Consider the following 20,348-nt stretch of genomic DNA (forward strand, 5'->3'; position numbering starts at 1 on the left):
GCGGGGGGTGCCGGCCGCTGACGGGCTGCGGCTGCCCGGTGATGGCTGACAGCCGCCGCGGTCGGCTGAAATACGCGTTCCGACTCTTTTAAAGGAGGGTGAAATGGTTACTGTGCAGAAAACGTAGGTCACTAGGGGCTTTGTATTTACTTTTCACTCCTGCGTTGCTCTGCGCACTCGCTCAGTGTACGGGCCGTTATTTATACCTGTTTCTCGCCTGTTCCCCTCAATGTCCTTTTAGCAAAGGAGAACTATGTTGAAAAACAGACCAGGGCCTTTTGAGAGCTATATATATATATATATATACATGTATATACGTAAAAGATGCTTAACTGGCGACGTGGGTGGCAAATCAGCTTCACCCACTTCTGCAGCCTGCCGCCCCTGAGCCGTGAAGGCGCTGGACTGCAGCAGCGGGGGGATTCACCCGTGGAGCCCTGGGACGAGCCCACCTTGCGCCGGGTCACTCTCTCAGGAGGGCCTCTTGGCGGGTGTCCGCTCCCCGCTGCCCCGGAGCGTTCTGCCGTGCGAGCCGAGGGGCCGGGGCGCTGCTCGGGCCCTCCCGGCTGTCGGCCTGCACAGCGCGTCGAGGGGAAAGTGTATTTTTCCTGGCTGGTTAAAGTTCTCTAGCGAACTGCTGAGGAGTTGAGCAAAGGGCACTTTGGTTATTTGAAGTCCTTTCTGGAAAACTGACCTTTTTATTGATTATTCTTAGTGGGCTCACAGGAGGTGAGTGGTGGTGTTGGAGCTGTGTCTGTGCATCCCTCTTCAGCAGCAAGCGCTTCGGTAGCGTTACAGTGGCTAGTGAAACTTCAGGGTGAACTAGGGTCAGTAGGATACTGGGTAGGTTTTATACTCCTTTAGTTATGTTGTGGCCTGTACGCATTAACTTCTTCATATTTAATTGCCTCTTTCTTCATTCAGTAAAACAGAACTAAGCTGTCCACATCTCGGGGATCGTTGTGCAACTTGCTTTATTATCTGTCATGCGCTATGAGGTGTTCCAGAATTAGTTTGAGAAGCAAAGCATACTCAATTTGTGAGACATCAGGCTAAAAAGCTTAGCTTAAAGAGCCAGAGAGGGTCGATTTGAACAATAAAGTTGGGCTGTGTAGAGGGATGGGACATTTTCATCCCCTTTTATGAGGAAGGTAACCACCCAGAGGCAATGGAAGGGTTGATAGTCAGGGAAACATAAGTGGACATTGCAACAAGACATAGACATTCTGCTCAGGACCCTTTTTCGAGACTGGTTTCTGAACTACAGGATACTATTTGTTAAAAGTAAATACTCAAGTGAGTAAATTGTTGGTACTTTCATAAACAATGAGTCAGAACGTACACTTCTGTAACTGGTGTTTCTCATAAATAAGCCACATATTGAAAACCAGCAGGCACGTTATGTCGGTGTGCTCAGGGAGCTGAAGAACCAGGACGGTGTTGAAACAGAACAGGGCGTTCTAAGAAATGATTCATGCAGTGAATATCTTCAGATGTCTCCCTGCTGACAGGTACTGACTGATGTTATAGTACTGATTAGTATTTCTGTAACAAAACCAGCAGTGCACTATGAAGTAAATACAATTTGGAAACATTAAGTGTACTTCTGGCTTTGTGATACAACAGTTGAGAGTGAAAAGCACCTTTCCTGGTGATTTTTGGATACATCTATAGTTACAGCTAAACAGTCTGTAAGAGGATACTTTGGGGCATGTGTGCTGAGCCGTCATGAAGGAGTAGTGAATGTGTTGTCCTATGTGTGGGCAGAGTTCCTTGCTTTAGGAGCAGGGAGCCCTGCGACCTCTGTATGCTGAACTGATTTTGGAAATGGTTTAGTGCTGGATGTTTCTCTGCTAACATTTGACCACATCCTGGGAGTGGAAGTAAGGATTTTTTTTACTTGAATTCTACGGTGCTTACTTTAAAATTAAACATCTATTCTCCAGTAATTGTATAGCTGTCCCTGAATAATCCTGTATAAACAAATATAATTTTCAAAACATAGCCTAAGACATTAAGGAGATGGAAGGGAAGGAGAGCAAAGTTCCTATTTGCAGCAACCCATGAATTGAAGGGAAGAGAAAAAAAGCAAGATGAGTGAATGAGGAATAAGCCTCCTGAAATGACTCCCACATCGTTTGTTCTTTCTCTTCAGTAGCATACAACCGCTTTTGCCTTGATTTCTTAAATGGGCTTGGTTTAAAGCAGAATGCTATACTTGAGGTTAAGTAGTGTTTCTGATCAGCAGTGCAAAACATCAGGTACTCTAAAATCTACTTGTTTGCTGCTACCTTTATAAATGTATTGATCAGCAGCAAATAACAACTGCCATACACTTGCCATATTCTACAGAAGAAGAAAAAGCCTATCTGCTAAATTTTATGTTCCCTTAACCTTTATGCGTGCAGTGATATTTATTAGTTTTATGTACAGGTTGCCAAGCACACTGTTCAGTTTAACTCTCACAGAAGTGTTGACAGTCCTCTTGGGGACACAGGGAGAGCAGGCAGGCATTGCTGGCCTTTCTGCTTTGTTAAGCTTTTCAGTAATGACTCTGCCATGGTGCTCTAGCAAATTCATCTGCTCTTCGGTGCTAATGCTGATGATTCCCACTGCCTTTTGTCAGCATTCAGGGAGCAAAGACGTTGTGTGAGAGTCCACCCAAACTCTCAATTACCCTTTTTCTGGTTGGTTGTTTTATTCATGGGCAGGTTTTTGTGTGTATGTGTATGCCTGCAGCTGAAACTGTGCTGAGCAGCACATTTTCAGTATTCCACAAGTTGCATGATCTGAATGCACACGAAACCAAAGCCCTGCACTTAGAGATTTTTCTTCTAGTTCCAAACCTGTCTGTGAGACATTCATACAATGCTTGTCTTGGATACATACTTAATCAAAGTATGAGGAGATACTAGAAGGAATGACTAGAATGCAGCAGCTTTACATTTAAAAGATTTTAAGAAGGAACTCCAAATACAAATGGTTCAGAGGAAGGAGTGTGGAAGCTACCTCCAACCATGTTAGCAGGGCCATTGTGGTAGATGTCCCTTTCTTGTGCTGCTGGATCTGCTTTCACCATTTGACGTAGGCAGAGAAATTACGAGTTTTAAAAGTACTGTTGACAACAGGAGATTTGTCTCAAAAGACTCTTAATTATTGAAGTCATTATTTTGTGGTTCATGTGGAGGAACTGAATGCCTGAACTTAATTTCTGAACTGTGTGCCTACAAGAAGGTGTCACATTTGTAACTACTAGAGTGTCAAGGAACTTTTCAATTGATTTTTAAAATATCTCTGAAACACTCCATAAAATTTTGAGAAGGTAATTAGGTTGCAAGATCAGCACCAGAAAACTAGTGAATGTCTGGATTACACTTTCCAGACTGTCCCTCGTTTTGACTTCTTTGTTGGAATTCCTGTTGTAAGTAGTTGGACTTTGCAGCTGTGATTGAATTATATACAGTGCTAGTCAAGCCAGATACGTGTGTAATTGTGTCCTTCGTTTTCTCAGTCCCTAACTTGGGGTTCTGGAGCCTGGTTTGCAGCAGCAGTGAATCTCCACTGCCGGTGTTAATGGGAGCTCTGCTTTGAGTATATGAAATGCAGGAGAATTTAGAGTACCGAGACCACTCCAACTTCGAAACATCTGAAGTTGGGCACTCAAAATTAGTGGGGTTTTTTTTTTTTTTAGTCTTGAAAATACAGTAAGATTAGTAAAGCATTTGTATGTTGCACAGACAGGTATTTTGGAGAATCTCATGAGGCAATGAAATCAGTCTCCAGAGCAGTTTTTCCATCACTCAAACCATGAGCGGTACACCAAGTCCTAGGTTCATGTGTTGAGCAATGGAAAAAAAGCAGAAAGTAATTAATCAGAATAGCAACTGATTAAGTGTGTGCTGTCCATTCCTTGCACTGAACAATGTAGAGAGCTTGTAGAGATTGTGCCTCTGAAGACTATGAGATATACAGGGTGTTGATTAAATGTTGTGCAGGCAGCATCAGTTTTGTCACTGCCTAGATTCTGAAGGCCTGTCTTGCAGTCATTGTAAGCAGTGTGTATGCATGCAGCAAACATAGCAGGTTAAGATAGCAGGTGCATGCCTGCTGGTACAGGTGGTCAAAGAGCCTGTTTCCTTGGAGAGAACTAAAGTGTGTGCTTTGTATTAATTTGTATGTGTTTTGTTGATAGATAGGAAAAGATTTTAACAGACTGCTACAGAAGACGATACAAAAGATAAATGTTGGTAACACTGTTTAGTAGGTACCTCACTGTCAAGGAGAAAGAGCAGTGTTTATATTTCATGGCTGTAAGAGTATTTTTTCCATCTCCATTCTTCTTCCATTTTTTCCTTTAATTTTACTTCACTAGAAAAACATTCACCATATAAATTGGACTACTGAGTCCTAGTAATTAACTTTATTAGGAAAGTGTAATTTCTTGGGAAGATTAGTGAGTTTCTTTAGAGCTCAGAAAATACTGTAAAAGGAGTTATATGGACTTCACTATAAAATGGATTTGGTTTTCCTTCTTATTTGTGGTTGCATCAGGTTGTACTCTTCATGTAGGCTACCTTACTAAAAGCATTCATTTAATAGACCGTTGGACAAACTGAAATAAATCATTATATGCAGTGGAAATCGTTATATGTAGTGGAAATTAGGTGACTTTGTGCATTTGTTCAAATTCAGAATGCAGAAGTCTTTGCCAGCTATCCTTCCCTCTATTTTTCTTCTTTTTTTTTTTTTCTTTTAATCTGTTTAATATATATAATCCCTTGTAATCGTTTATCTGAGTATCCTGAGTAGTTGCTGATTCAGACTCCTCTTTGCTTTCTCTCCTTTTAGCTAATATTCTTTGAACTTGAGCTGCTTTACAGCATCAAAGAGCTGAGGGTGTGGAAGGCATAATGAACCCAAGTTTGCTTATTTTATCTTAAATCTTTGCATCAGGTACATAAAAGTCACCATGGAGAGAATTATGGCATGAAGCAGACTGTTACCTCTGTCTGACATGCTGCTTTGCTTTGAATGACGAGCTGTGACAGCACGCAGACACATGGCCTAGCTAGCTGGAACGTGAAAGTGATAGTGCGACAGCGGCGAGCATCCCTGTGAGCTGTACCATGGTCCTGGTGGCTGTGAAACAGCTCTTGGTACTCAGTGTGACAGACTGAGCAAGTCCAGGTACACCGGGAGGCGAATTCGTGCAGTGAAATGTTAGAGGATGTTGCCTACTTGAAGTATTGCAGCTCTCCTTCAGCCACTTTGTGAAATTGCAGCCCTGTCATTTCGTTTCCTAGCACAGTTTAATCCAAACAAAAACTGCAATACCTCAAATGTCAGTGGAAGGGATGATAATACATCGCTTCAGAGGCATGTTCCACTGCAGGGCATTGCTGTCTGCCTTCCCCACTTTTTCCTACCTTACAAAAAGAACGCTGTAAGCTCCTCTGTGCAGTTGAATAGCACATGCTCCAAATACCGAACATGGTCTTTGCAACACACGTGAACTCTCTGTCGAGGGTAAGCCTGCTGCCTTCAGAGAGGTGACTCCTCTCAGCTTTGTAGCACTACACGCAGGTGCTGAACTCTTGAATTCATGATTGAGCATCTGGCTTTTGAAGAGCCAAACCTCCTCCCTTCAGTATGACAGTAGTTGGCATTTTTCCAAGGGAATGGCTTAACTGTCTTTTGCCCTCAGCATGCAAGCTGCTGATACTTGTTCTTGTCTTGGCAGGCTGCTGATACCCTTGCTGTGAGGCAGAAGAGAAGGATCTATGATATCACCAATGTTTTAGAGGGAATTGATCTCATTGAGAAGAAGTCAAAAAACAGCATTCAGTGGAAGTAAGCCATGTCAATTCTGCAAATTTTTGTGTGCTCAAGAGCAACAAATATTGCCTCTTCCCCCTTCTCCTGAGTAGATACAACATAAAATTAATGTTATGCTCACCAACGAGCAATACGGTATTTTAGAATTACAGCAAAGTTACAAATGAACTTTTATTTGTCTTCCCTTTAACTTGTGTCTTTGATATATAAAAAGTCTAGAGCATACAGGAGAGAAACTTTCAGAAAACTTGTGCTACTTTACAACTAGTACTTGTAGTTGAAAAATTTAGATGAATCTGGGAGGGGCATTGAGACACACTGTCTCCACCTGCCTACATCCTGTAGTCCATGCCTATTTCTTCCTGGGTCACTGAAGATGAAAGCTCAAGCTAAGAGTTAAGAGGGGAAGAAAGTATCTGAAAACCAGCTCTAATGCAGAAAAACCCCTACATTCCAAAAGAAAATAAATTTCAGTAGAGGGAAATTCTAAATTTGATCTGAATTTTTATTAAGAATTTTTATTTTTCTGTTAAATCAGTGCTGGTAAGGTAAATGTTCATCTCCCTAATATTAGTATTCCCTGAATATTAGTAGATATTCCAAAATTTTGAAAACAGTCTTAAGAAATCATCTTTGCGTGTTTGCTTTAGATTTTCACTTGTGGTTTCATGCACCCTTATATCTTTTTAAGAGGAGTAGGTGCTGGCTGCAATACAAAAGAAGTCATAGACAGGCTTAGGTATCTGGAAGCTGAAATTGAAGATCTAGAGCTAAAAGAAAAAGAATTGGATCAGCAGAAACTATGGCTTCAGCAAAGTATCAAGAACGTCATGGATGATTCAACGAACCACCAATATCCTTTTACATTAATTGCGTGTATCTTGGAACTAGAATTAAAGTAACAGTTAAAGTATAGGTATTGGATAAAGCATAACGTAGTCCATCTTATCAAGAAGCAAGGAAAGGCAGATATATTTTTCTGGTTTTGGTTGAAAAAGAAAGAAAATATAAATCTTATTTACATGACTTTTTAACTTCTCTGACTGTATGATTGGATCTGAAAATAATTTAGCACACACACACACACACACACACACACACACACACACATATATTTGGCAGTAATTTTTAGTCCATAGTATAATCCTGGTGTCTTATTTTAAATTAATTCTGTTGCTTTCTGGCACTTGAATTTATACTTTTTACCGGTGCTTTACGTGAATCTTTTTTTGTGTTGCTTCCTTCTCTTGAAAAGGTTAAGCTATCACCCAAAGATAAATAGAGTTGACAAAGTCCTGAAGCTTGTTGGGTTTGAAATTGGAAAAATATCCTGCGTGTAAATACCCCATGAGCAGAGAGCTACAGCTTCATTGCTCGTAGCCATGTGTTTAGTTGTCTTGCAAGATTATTGAGCAAAATAAGACACCTGAGATTGGGAGAAGGAAAGTGCCCTTCTTATCTATAGCACCAGTGATAAGTACTTACAAATTACTTGAGTTGCTCTACAGAAACTGTTCCTATGAAATGGATTTTGTAGCAAAGGAGACTGAAGTTAGCTGTTAGGAGAAACTTTGCTTTGGGAGAGCTAGCAGTGGAATTGACCCCCCAGGGAGGTGGTGGAATATCCGTTACTGGAGGTTTTCCAGAAGAGGGGAGGCAAACATCTGTTTAGAATGTCTTAACAGTTGATCTACATTGAGGGAGGGAGTGGGATGGGACAGCAGGTGAACTCTCATGTCCCCTCTGGCAGTATATTTGTGTGATTCTGGGAAGTCCTGATACGTACTTGAATTCTGTGGTGTCAAGTTAAAAAGGTAAATGGTATTCCTCAAAACAAGATTTTACATGTTTTCCTTTTTTAGAAGAATCTCTTCTCATTCAAACTACACTTTTTTTTTTCTTCACAGATACAGATTTTTTTTCTTTAGAAGACAGAACTTTGCTGTTTTTAACTAGCCATCCTGAAAGCCAAAAATCATGCCTTGATTACACCTCTGAGTAATAGCAGTAAGTTTATAGTTGAGACTCAGTTTGGACAAACGTCTTTCAAAGGGTAACAAATACCAGTTTCATGTTGCTTTAAGAAAAATGTTCCTTGACATAAGTCACGTTTTCATATGTCACCCATGAAGATATCTGCAACTGCTTCAATGGTAAGTTGCCGCTAGGCTGTTATTTCTTAAAATGAGAGATTTCTTGATCTTCCTCTTGAAAACTAACTTGCTAACTAATCTGCTTTTTCCCTGCAAGTATTTAAAATTTACAAGTATTCAATAGTGATTAGTACTAAGTAGATGTCTCTCGTAATGTTCATGACTAGCAAGTTCTGTCATTTCTAGGTGTAGTCACAGATTGTACAGAATGAAAGCTCAGCTGTTTTTTGAGTACTGGTTTCAGATGTCTTTTTCTGTATTCATACTTTGCAGTGGCTTACCTCAGGCTGTTAATGGAACCAGGGACAGGACATGTTGGTCCGTCCCACCAGAAAGACCAGACAGGTCCAAATTTTATAACATTTTCTGGTGGCAGCTGCAGCCAAAAGGAGCTCCTGATGATGCTGTATAAATGGAGCCAGCTGAAGTTCAGTGATGGGGCACAGCTACTAAATCAAAAAGATTCCTACTGTACAGGAGGCTTGAAGAAATTGCCAACAATTGCTGGCAAAAGTTACTTCCCTTGACATCTCCTGATCCTGGGACACCCAAGACAGGATTGTTGTTTAGCCTCCAGCTTGGCTCAGAACTACCTCTTCTTTGCCACAAAGAAGGTTGGGGTTTTTTTTTAATTAAAAAACCCCAAAACTGCTGCAGAGTTTAACAAAAATAAGCTGTTACTAAAAGAAGTTACTCATCACAAAATGTGGAGGCATCTAGTATGCCAGTCACATAGTACTTCATGTGTCTCTTAGGAGGCAGAGAAAGAAAAGCATTATTCCAAGTTACGGACAAAGGGGAAATGATGTACAGGTAGGTTAGTGACCTGCAGTGTAAGGCAGGTTGTGCTGTTGAGGTACTTATGATCTCCTGACTTTAACCAATACATTTTAGTGTGCATAGTAAGCCACAGGTGAGTTTGATAGCCAGCTGCTACATCCCATTTGTATGTGCTGCAGAAGCTGAGGGCTTAAACACTTGGAAGTGCTGGCACTGAAGATGATCATTAATACATTTTCTTCCTTCTGTTAAATCTCTCTCTACTACCACTGTTCTTCAAAGCCATAAAGTGAGCTGGACCAGAGAGCTGCTTTAGCTGAAAAAGAAGCTAGTTAAATATTTTCACCTCACATTATGCATACCACTAGGAGATCTGGGGACAGTAACAAACAGGTAAAGGAAGTGGTAAATCTTGTACTGCTACGAGTACGAGAAAAGGTTCTTGCAACTATGGTCTAAATATTGGAATTTTGTGATTTATATTATGTGGTGGTGCCTTAGAGAATTACCATATCTCATTTGAGTGGATACTATGCAAGACTTAAGAAAAATATGCACACTTAACACTTTCTTTAAAATTGATATTTAACCAGGAGACACACTTCTAGCAATTCAAGCACCTTGTGGTACACAGTTAGAAGTACCTATACCCGAAATGGTATGTACTGGTGGTTTCTTGTTTACCTAAGAGTTCTAGAGGAACAGCGGAAAAGAAGAGCTACATTAGAGCAGAGGATTTATGTCTGTGTGTAAGAGGGGTAAAAAAACTAAGGTTGTTTGAGTTGAGAAGGGAGAGGCCATGTGGGAAAAGTGGGTTTTGTACACCTAGAGTAATGATAACTCTGTCTTATATTAAAATCAAGATGCAGTAGTGGGTTTCTTTGCCCTCCCTTCTCTCTTGCTTTTAAATGTTGTAGTTTTCCAAATTTTACATAATTGTCATGAATCCCCTTGAGAACTTATTAGCAGTGACTTTTATGTGTCAAATTTCTCTGTCGCAGTTAAAACAGATCTTTTACCAAAAAGCTTTTCCATTTAGTTTTAGGTTTAGGTTTAGTTTAGATTTAGTTTATGTTTAGTCTCGTGGTACTAGACAGGATAGAGAAACAGACTGCACTCTCACTTTCCCCAAAAGGCTGAAATGGGCAGGAGGCCAAATTACTTACCTCTGCTCATCTTTAATTGTTGTTGTTGTTGTTGTTGTTGTTGTTGTTGTTGTTGTTGTTGCAGTGCTCTGTTTTATATTGGGTTTATATGGTTGGGAGAGAGGATTGTATGAAGCATGATAGCCACTACACTTGTAGAAGGCTGAAATTCACCTGAGAAGTTTCACAAGCTATTTTTAGTGAGGCTAAGCACAGTCTAGTATCATAAGAGCATCCAACGCTAGAACCGTGAAGCTAATTGGTGGTACTATCTCTGTCTGTCTCTGCTGAAATCAGTTTAAGCAATGGTAAAGTGCTCAGTGGGACCAAAGTTAGCAGCTGTGATGTTGGGGTGGAGATTTTTTGGCTTTTTGTAAGGGACTAAAAGAGCTGATCTTAAGTCTTCATCACCAAGTTCAAACTGGATGTTTTTGCTTTGGTTCCCATTTCCTGAGGCTTATTTTCCACTTTTCTCATTCTAGAACATACTTGCTGAAAACCTGTTTGCTGAATTAGCCACTGTGGAGTCAGTGGTCTCATTGAGACTAGCTAGAGGAAGCTAGTCCTAGCTGTATTGCTTAATTAATTTGCCAAAAGAAGGCCTGGCAAATGAGCTAAGAAATCGTTTCTACTGACTCGTGGTCCTGTGTTCACTCAGTCTTGGTGATATATCCGTTTTAGGATGCTTGGTTTCAACCAGGATCATTCTGAAGCTCCGTCTAAAAAGAAAAAAATGTAAATGTGCAGAAATAACTATCATTGTTCTTATTGATAAGATGTAGCCCTGCTATAAGTCTCATATGACTTGAATTCAAGCTTAGTTAAACACTTCAGATTGTGATTGTGTCCTCTGTAGCTGTTCTGGTCAGGTAAATACATTACAGGTTTGTAATCTGGTTTGGTTTTGTTTTTTTTTTATTAGATCACATGTATTAATTTAAAATATTTTTTCCTGAATATGATTCGATAAGATCTAACTAGAAAAGCACTGTATTTATCTTCTGCATCAGTTTGAGAATTCTGTTCAAACATCTTCATTACTTTCTGTGAGAAATAACTCTATGCAGTTACTGTTACATTTTGTAAAGTTCCAAGTTCTCAAGGAACGGTACTTTCATAATACACCACCTTTACAGGGACAGAATGGACAGAAGAAATACCAGATCAATCTCAAAAGTAGTTCAGGACCTATCCATGTGCTGCTTATAAATAAAGACTCAAGCTCCGCCAAGCCCATGGTGTTTCCAGTTCCTCCACCTGATGACCTTGCACAGCCCCCATCTCAACCTGCAGCTCCAGCCACCCCCCTTAAACCTGCTACAGCTCCTCAAAATCCACCAGAACAACATGATCTGAACCAAGGACAGGAGTTACCGCAAACAGCAGTTGCGGACACACCATCAGGTGGGTCCAGAGTTTTTCCTACCTCAGATGGGTGGGGAAGCTCAGGAGCTGGAGGGAAAGAACTGTTAGAAAAGGTGGCAGATAAAGGAAAGATCAAGAATTTGTGCAAGGTAGCAGCTGTCTGTTAAGAAACTACCCCAAGGGCTTACTACTAGCTCTCAGGCTACAGAGAAGCCTCTTCCTCTTCTGTCTGCTGAAAGAGAAGACAGCTTCCCTTGTAGCTTATCATTTTATACTGAACAGGTTTTGGATGTGATCCTGTTAATTATTCTGAGGTGCTTCTCCTGAGTGCAGGATGCAGTGAAATTGCCGAGCTCTGATGGAAGATAGGATTTGAACCACGTACCTTTTAATGAGACAGATAATACAGGCACCAGTTCCCCTTTTGTGCCACAGGGTCGCTTATCTTCTTTCACGTAGCCACAGTGAGAGACTCCCTGAGTATCAGGTGTTTTTTTCATAATAACAGGAGGATAATAGGAAAATGTTTAAGAAAATTATGTCAGTGTTACATACTGCATTTCTGAGGGGTCCTGATAAAACTCTGCCTGTGACTTTGGAAGGGGGAGGCTTCTCTTGCCTCATTCCAGACATTGGCCATGTTCTCAAAAGACAAAGCTGGGTGCAGGCGTTTTGTGTTCCCTTTTACCGTAACAGACTTCATAACGTGCCTTTCTGTTTTTATTACAGACGACAGTGTGCAGCAGAGCAGTACAACCCCAGCAGCTCCTTACTCCAGCCTTCCAGAGTCGGTGTTGTACCCCAGCCTTTCAGGAGATGTCGCCCAAGCTACAACTAGCTCAAGTGACTACCAGGGCTTGCTGCCCCTGGATGTTAACTGTATCCTCAAGCCAAACTCATTTGACATAGCAAAGATGGAGGAGCCCACAGGTAGGAAGCAGTAGTGACTGTTTAAATGTTATTAGTTTCCTGAGCCCTTCTTTATGACCGAGTTACTGATGAGTTACACAGAGAAAACGACAAGCTTCTGTTCATCTAATGAAGCTGCTGAGCCAGCTCTAAGTAGCAAACTTATTTTGACCAAAATACCTTTCTCTGCCACCAGATCAGATCTGTGTTATACATGGTTCTAGGGTTATAAGGGATTACTGGGAGAAATCTATCAGGAAAAAAATGAGGAATACAAAGATGGAATCTATTTTACATACGCATGGCATGCTATCGCTATCTCTACTTCTCTTACGCTGTGCACGAGCCATACTGTACTTTGCAGTTCAGTGTTTTAATGAGTCCGTGTCAACTTCCATAAACACATGCTCCTGTCTTTTACAGGAAATATCAGTGGGGATATTATTGATGAACTCATGTCTTCTGACGGTAAGTATTTTAACATCTTTACTTTTTTAATAATTGCAAGTGGCAGCATGGTTTTTGTGTGAAGAGCACTCGATAGGTGTCTGTTAAATCTGATGCCAAGAGTCAGTATGAAACTACTTCTTCCCCCTGTACTGCCTCCTCTATCTTTGTCATTCTTGTCTTTGCTCCCCTTTCCATTCCCTGCAAGTTTTATTTAACAATCAACATATGAGAGCCTTAATCCAGAAAGCACTTACATGCATGAGTAACCCACCAGTCCTTAATTCAGGAACAGAGAAAGAACAGGCTGATGACTAGAGTGCTGCCTTAAAAAAAAGTTCTGGTTTAATTCTGTTCTGCCTCAGGCTTCCTGCAGGAGCTTTGAGTAAACATTTCAGAGCATACATGCCTGCATGCAGACCTATACAGGGGCAGCTGTGGCACACTGATAGAACAAAGGTCACCCCTTTCTGCTCTTGCACCTTCGTAGCCATGTGAGTACAGAACTAAACTACAGCTAGTAGGTTTATATGCTCCCTGCCTTGCTGCTTTAGCTTGCTGAGGTGCCAGGTAAAGAGATGAACTCAGCTGGCATTATTCCTCTCTCCCTGTAAATATGCTGCTGTGAGCAGCCTGTGCTATTATCTGCCCTTTAAGCAGACAACCTCAGAGCTTATCAGAAAGAACCAAGTAATTATAAGATTCGAGGGGCAAGATAGCATTATGTGAAAGTGCCAATACATAGCTACAATGGAAACAGTATCCATTTTTAGAGCATGTACAGCATGCACAGCTCATCTGCACTAGGTTAGTGTTCCTGAGGTGCAGCATGAGGGCTGGGGCTTCTTTTCTTGCGTGCCCTCCCCAAAGATGACATGAAATCCATGCTTGAAATGCAGTGCACAGAGAAACTGCTAGCCTTCACTTTTCATTTGTAAAATGGGGATAATGTTAAATTCCTTACTTCAGCTTTCAAATATTTATAACCTTATACATGCAATACAGCAACAAGACAAAGGAATTACAAATATGAATGATTGCTTTCTGATGAAAGTTTCAAAAGCTGCTCAGGCACTCCTTTGCTGCAGAAGAATTTAAGTTCATATTCCACAGCTATCACTCCGTTCCAGCAAACACACTTAAAATACTAAGCAAAAAATGTAGACGTGTCACTGCCTTAGTTTGAAGTCAATACAGGTATTCACAGTATATATCCTAGCATGCTTGTCAGATTATCAAGACTATTTTAATTAAGACTAACCATGATACTGCTGATGACAAACACTGAATTATGAGATAGGGCTGATATTCCAGAAGTGTTTTAATTTAAACTAAACTATTCCTGCTTTACAGTTTTTCCTCTCTTACGACTCTCTCCTACTCCCGGAGATGACTACAACTTTAACCTGGATGATAATGAAGGAGTCTGTGATCTCTTTGATGTGCAGATACTAAATTATTAGATATTGTGTCAACCAGACTACTTATCTACCTCTAACTATAACATTCTAGACTTCTTCATAACCTAAGTATTTGAATAATGAATGTATAACTTCTTAGTTCACTGACTCTGGGAGTATATTTCCTTTTGCTTCCTTTAACTACTTCACAAAACAAATTCCACAACCAGAAAAAAGGGCTTTTATCAAAAATTCTGGCACCTTTTTTTCACCTGAGTATCCTCTGTGTAATGCAAGTATTTGGAGTTTTCTTCAGTAAGAAAAGTAAAGATGCTCTACAGCCTTTTGATCATTAAAAAAAAAATGATTAGGCTTCTTGCTTACAGTTAACAGCATTTTCTTTGAAGCTTTACTGCCAAGAAGCTTTTTTTTTAACCTTTCAATCCATTTTGAAGCTTTCACTGCCACGCTGAAAAGTGAAGGATGTCAACTTGAGTTATGCTAAACTGTTTCAGTGAACCAATTTTGTGAAGTGCCTTCTGTTTTAGCACTTTAAGTTTCTCACACTGACTTCTGACATTCCACTTTCCTAGATGATAGGAAAGGTCTGTTTGTAGTTTGTATTAAAGTGTGCCAATACTTGTATATTAACAAGATTTTTTTAATAAAATTGTACAAACAAAGCCATCAGTATTTGTGATCTTCATTTCTTGCAATCCCTCCATTGTCCATTATGTATTACAACTGAGACAACAGGTTTGTAGCAGCATCCACATTTGCTGGTTCCTCTTCCAGATTTGTAGAAGCCTGAAAAAAAAAGAGTTTCAGTTTAAAGTAGAAAGCAATTTCTTCTTACTCTACTTGGCAGAAAAACACTAGTAAATATCCCTTGTCTAGAAGATTAATTTTTTCTCTATGTATTTAATTTAGGCTAATTTTACAGTCATAATTCAATAATTTGGGGCATTACAGGATTCACTAAACTTGTCAGATAAGCAGCTGACACTTTATGCTTCAGGAGAAAGACAAACTATCATGTTAGTAATGTAACATACACGGCCAAATAGAAATAGGCTCAGCTTTTAGTTCAGAAGTGCTCTCAACAACGCTTTTGCAACTTTAAAGAAAATACAGTCCGAGTGATCAAATGCAACATTATGTCACATACAGCCCTACTAGCACGGGAGCAGTGGTGCAAGTCTGAGTTCCTGGCTGTGTGCAGTAACAAACCAGCAGGGACAGGGCCGCTGGCACCAACTGCCTTGAAACCCTTGCTCAGCCTCATCCTGTTCTGGCAGGACTGTCACCTGTGTTTCATTTTTCCCTCAGCCTCTCCTTAAGTTACTTGATGCTTCTTTTGTTCCTTCCAGCCATACAGAAACTCGGTCACCCCAGGCACGGTAAATCATGCTCAACTCGTGTGCTTCTCCCAACTCCCTCTACTTCCCCCAACAGCCAGCGTGGATTGATGTGTACCTTAACCACTGCTTTTCTCTCTCTCCCCCAAACCATTCCTGGAGCATCAGAGCCAGCATTAAGAGTTTATATGAAAGAGCTTGTCAGCAATTAAATTCCATTAATTATTTCTTGCACAAGACTGCACGTAGCCCTTTTTCAAAGGCTAGACAAAGGAAGACAAGTGAAACACTGTCCTGAACCCTAAGTACTACAGGCAAGAGCTCTAGTACAGAAATTGCTGTTCAGGTGTTGCTACTTCTGATGAGAGAATATGAAGGCATAGGAATCGGGAACAGAAAAAGGCAGAGCTGTTTCTTTGGTTCAAAGCACTATCAGGTACTTTATGTAAAGAACAGCAAGGTTCATCCTTACTTTCTGTGTCTATTCATGTTGTGACATAAGTCTCAAATGAAGGGGCTGGAGCTGGAATTAACTTTTTAAAAAAATCAGTTAAAAACCAACTAGAACATAATTTAAAAATATGTTTTGGAAGCATGCTACTGCTTGGCTGCCCACCCTAGTCTCTCATTACTTTAGTAGTTAAAGTAGTTTTATTACTAGTTAAATAGCACTTGAATATGCTAACTGGATTTCAACATTACCACAATTGAAATTAATAAAGCTGGGCTTAAAGCTTTAAACCAACTGCATGAATTGCCTGCAGTCTTAGAGCTAGAATATAATGCTTTGAACATGCACATTCCTTCCACTTCCCTCCTCAGATTTTCACAAAGGGAAATTACCTGATGACTCTTCTGAGGTTCTGCTGCAGTGCCTTTTGATATCTGCTGTACTTCTTTCTGAACTTCAGCAAATGCTTTATTTATTGTGCTAACTTTCTCAGCGTTTCTAATGTTTATCTGGGAAGAAAAAACATACACACATTGGTATTTTTAACAACTTCCACTGGCATGAGGAAGTGCACTATTTTTGTACAACAAGTTCTATATGTGTACCTTCCAAAATTCCTTTTTAGTAGGTTGATTCTGTATTTAATTATATCATCTAGTCATGTAATACTAATGTTCTAATAAACTGAAAACTATGAAAGCAGTTAAATTTGTTCTATTGGAAAGGAGGCCCATAGTGATCCAGAAACAGAACACAAACCAAAAGTCAGGCTGCAGACAGGCCGTGTGCACCGCCCTCAGCTCCTGTTAGCGGGATCGGAGCTACAGGAAGGGTTCCTTCCCTGTGATGGGTTGACCCTGGATGGATGCCAGGTGCCCACCAAAGCTTCTCTATCACTCCCCTCCTCAGCTGAACATGGGAGAGAAAACATAACAAAAGGCTCGTGAGTCAAGGTAAAGACAGGGAGATCACTCAGTAATTACTGTCACAGGCAAAACTGACTCAGCTTGGGGAAAATTAAATTTAATACCAATCAAATCAGAGTAGGGTAATGAGAGATAAAACCAAATCTTAACGACACCTTTCCCACACCCCACCCTTCTTCCCAGGCTTAACTTTACTCCCGATTTTCTCTACCTCCTTCTCCCCAGCAGCATAGAGGGTTGGGGAATGGGGGTTGTGGTCAGTTCATCACACATCTCTGCTGTTCCTTCCTCCTCAGAGGGAGGGGACTCCTCACACCCTTCCCTTGCTCCAGCATGGGGTCCCTCCCCCAGGACACAGTCCTCCACAAACTTCTCCAATGTGAGTCCTTCCCATGGGCTGCAGCTCTCAACGAGCTGCTCCAGTATGGGTTCCTTCCATGGAGTGCAGTCCTTCAGGAACAGACTGCTCCAGCGTGGGTCCCCCACATGATCACCAGTCCTGCCAGAAAACCTGCTCCAGCGTGGGCTCCTCTCTCCATGGGGCCATGGGTCCTGCCAGGATCCTACTCCAGTGCAGGCTCTCCAATGGGACACAGCCTCCTTTGAGCACATCCACCTGCTCTGCTGTGGGGTCCTCCCCAGGCTGCAGGTGGAGATCTGCTCACCGTTAACCTCCCTGGGCTGCAGGGGCACAGCTGCCTCACCAGGGGCTGCACCACAGGCTCTGGTGCCTGGAGCACCTCCTCCCCCTCCTTCTTCATTGACCTTGGTCTCTGCAGAGCTGTTTCTCTCACATATTCTCACTCCTCTCTGTCTGCACTTGCACAGCAACGTTTTCCTCTTCTTAAATACATTACCCCAGAAGCGCTACCACCATTGCTGATGGGCTTGGCCTTGGCCAGCGGTGGCTCCAACCTGGAGCCGGCTGGCACTGGCTCTGTTGGATGCAGGGGAAGCTTCTGGCAGCTTCTCACAGAAGCCACCCCTGTAGCCCCTGCAAGCTACCAAAACCTTGCCATGCAAACCCAATACAGTTTGTAAATGATCTTACCATTTTGAATTCTTTCAGTAGTTTGCCTTTCAACATCACACCTTGCATTCCTATGTGTTAATATAGGTCTGGCCAAGAATGTCTACCAGATTTTGTTGTGGTATTTAAAGAAACTTCTATGACTGTACCAGACCAGGATGTGCATCGGATCCCTGGACACCTCAGCCTCACTAGCCCAAATCTGCCTTCATAAGTTATTTCAGCAAAGATGCTTCCTTTCAAAGGGGAGGAGCTAAGACATGGACATGTGCTGTGCTCTGGGGACAATAATCTGTGGTAGCAGGGTGGATGCAAGGGGGCATAAACTCCTTCACTGCTGCAGCAAAGTAAGATTCAGCTGCTCTCAGCCCTAGCACCTGTTGCTTCTGAAGCACCAAGTCTGGAACAAGATTGTAGCCAGATAATGTCCTATTACATTGCATATGTTCATACACCTTCAGGCAACCCCAGATTTCAGGATGGCTACTGCTGTTCGAAAGGCTACCCCTGTAATTCACCCTTCGGCAATTTACACAGGCAGAAGCAAACTGTGAATGGTTACACATATTCATTTTGCTTTCAAAGCTACCATAATTTCAGAGCATGTACACATTAACATTAATTCCACTTACTCTGGGTGATCAAGAGAACTAGCAGTGGCAAGAGGCTGATATAACAAGTCTACTCAGATTATCACTTTAATCGATAACAAACTGGACAGTGACTTGAGAAATACAGACTCAGCTCCTAGGTCAAATGCAGAGTGGATGGGACTGTGGGCAATGCAATTTACAAAGGTTTTCAGTTTCCCATCAGGGCTTGTTACCATTTTCCAGCTTCACAGGATTGCTGAAAGGATCCAGTCACTTTTAATACCTGATATCCTCAGCTACTCTGGCAGGACTCCTCCACAGAAAGAGGCTCTGTAGCTAGCATGTGTATCTATATCAGAAGTTGTTTGAATAGGTTTTCATCTATTAAAGAATAAACATATTTTAACAAATTTTCCTGAGCATCTTCCTATACTGCTATATAACTAAATCCCCAAAGGCTTAATGAATTAAAGAATACAGCTTCAAAGACACAGAATAAAATTTTACTCCTAATAAGCTACTCACTTTTCATGAATATGATTTTTAAACTTGTTTCTCTCTTTATTATTATACAGAACCCTCTAGACTAAGTGGAGGTGTGACGCCAGCTACATGAAACTGTTTATTTCCAAAGTTTGTTACATTCCTGTCTGTCTACCAGATTAACTTGTCAAGTGGCTTTAGTTTGTAGGGGAAAATTTGAAATGACCTTTTTTTAGAGTGGCTCTTTGACTCTTTTTGCCCAGAAGACTGCAACTAAATCTAATGGGAACAATAAGCCACTAATTTTCTGTTTTTATTATCAGATGCCCTTCTAGAGGGCCCAGCTGAACTCAGCAGATTGCACAGCTCAGGCTGGAGGCAGGGTTTGAGAATAAGATGACTTGCTGCTACCAAGAGGAAAACCCTTGCTTAGATCACGCCCATCCCTCTTCCCTTGCATCACTGCTAGCCACAACGCACTCACTCCCTCCCCTGGGCAGTGGTGCTCTCCAGACATGAAAATGGTAGAATATTGGTTTTGCTTGTTTACTTTTCCATTCCTTCAGTATGTAAAATCAGCTCACAGAAGGGTCTGCAGAGCATCACAGTCTATCTAAGGTGCAAGAAGAGGGAAAAGAGGGATTAAAGAGTAAAACGTGGCAGTGCGTGCTCTTAGATCTATTCACTGCACCTCACTGACATGGTTTTACTTGACAGCTAAGACAACTAACAGCTACCGGATCAGAAAAGGTTCCATCCTTTCTGGTTCTTCCCCCCTAAAACGTTTTCCTTTGTGCTCATTCATAATTAAGTTTGTTCAACCTGCCAACCCAGAACAAAAAAAACAAAATGCATTTTTAATTGCTTTTGCTGCTGATTTTAGCAAGTTGAACCACGTGAGTGCCTGAGCCAGCATCAAGCAAAGCTGTGGGAACAGAGCCCCGGCCTGGAAAAGGGGCCTGGGGTTGGGAACCTGTTGGAAAACAGCAGGACTTCCCCTCACAGTATCTGTGCCTGGTGGTTTCGATCAAGCCATTCTGTTAAACCGTGCCCTGAATTACATCATCAGTGACGCTGCAAGCGTGGCCTAGGAAAAGCAAACTTGCTGAACTACGGCTGTTGTCTTTAGCATCGGGTTCCCTAGGCCATACTGAAATGCCATCAGATACTTTCTAAATGACCCCCCTCAAAAAGAACAGATAGAAGTCTTCTGTGGTGGACGCTTGCAGAGATCAGTCAAATAACATTTTTTGTGTTTCCCTTTTTGAAGATGATGACACCCATGCATAAACCTAATTTTCAGGTGGGAACTGTGTACTTTGCAATGTTGTTCCCAGGAGAAAACTGCCCATAAAGTAGCTCTACCGGGTCCGTCACAACCGCTCCCTCCGCCCCGCAGAAGAGGCCTCAGAGGAGGAAAGGCCGCACCGCCCCGGCCCGGCCCGGAGGGATCCCCGCGGAAGCGGCCGGACC

At 41.6% G+C, this 20,348-nt stretch overlaps 1 protein-coding gene across 2 annotated transcripts; it reads left to right on the plus strand.

Moving 5' to 3' along the window:
- The first annotated feature begins 6,547 nt into the window (after positions 1-6,547).
- Positions 6,548-14,717, plus strand: E2F5 (E2F transcription factor 5). Of its 2 annotated transcripts, XM_026842260.1 has the most exons (7): positions 6,548-6,689; positions 7,946-7,988; positions 9,362-9,426; positions 11,050-11,317; positions 12,008-12,208; positions 12,611-12,655; positions 13,988-14,717. In XM_026842260.1, the coding sequence occupies exons 1-7, from the start codon at positions 6,666-6,668 to the stop codon at positions 14,095-14,097; spliced, it is 756 nt and encodes a 251-aa protein (XP_026698061.1). In that variant the 5' UTR covers positions 6,548-6,665; the 3' UTR covers positions 14,098-14,717. The 2 variants fall into 2 exon arrangements, with proteins under 2 accessions (XP_026698061.1, XP_026698062.1); XM_026842261.1 differs by having other exon boundaries at positions 6,548-6,688; positions 7,945-7,988; positions 12,611-14,717.
- Positions 14,718-20,348: the final 5,631 nt, after the last annotated feature.

This window comes from Athene cunicularia (genome assembly GCF_003259725.1).
Source record: "Athene cunicularia isolate RWA chromosome 2 unlocalized genomic scaffold, athCun1 chr2_part1, whole genome shotgun sequence".
Classification (NCBI taxonomy): domain Eukaryota; kingdom Metazoa; phylum Chordata; class Aves; order Strigiformes; family Strigidae; genus Athene; species Athene cunicularia.

What these genes read in the sequence shown, in the direction of transcription:
- E2F5 (XM_026842260.1), top strand. Translation starts at nt 6,666, where the DNA reads ATGGATGATTCAACGAACCACCAA. An exon ending in ATGATTCAACGAACCACCAA is followed by an intron (nt 6,690 to 7,945) that starts TATCCTTTTACA and finishes ACATAAGTCACG; the next exon opens with TTTTCATATGTCACCCATGA. An exon ending in AGTTGCGGACACACCATCAG is followed by an intron (nt 11,318 to 12,007) that starts GTGGGTCCAGAG and finishes TTTTTATTACAG; the next exon opens with ACGACAGTGTGCAGCAGAGC.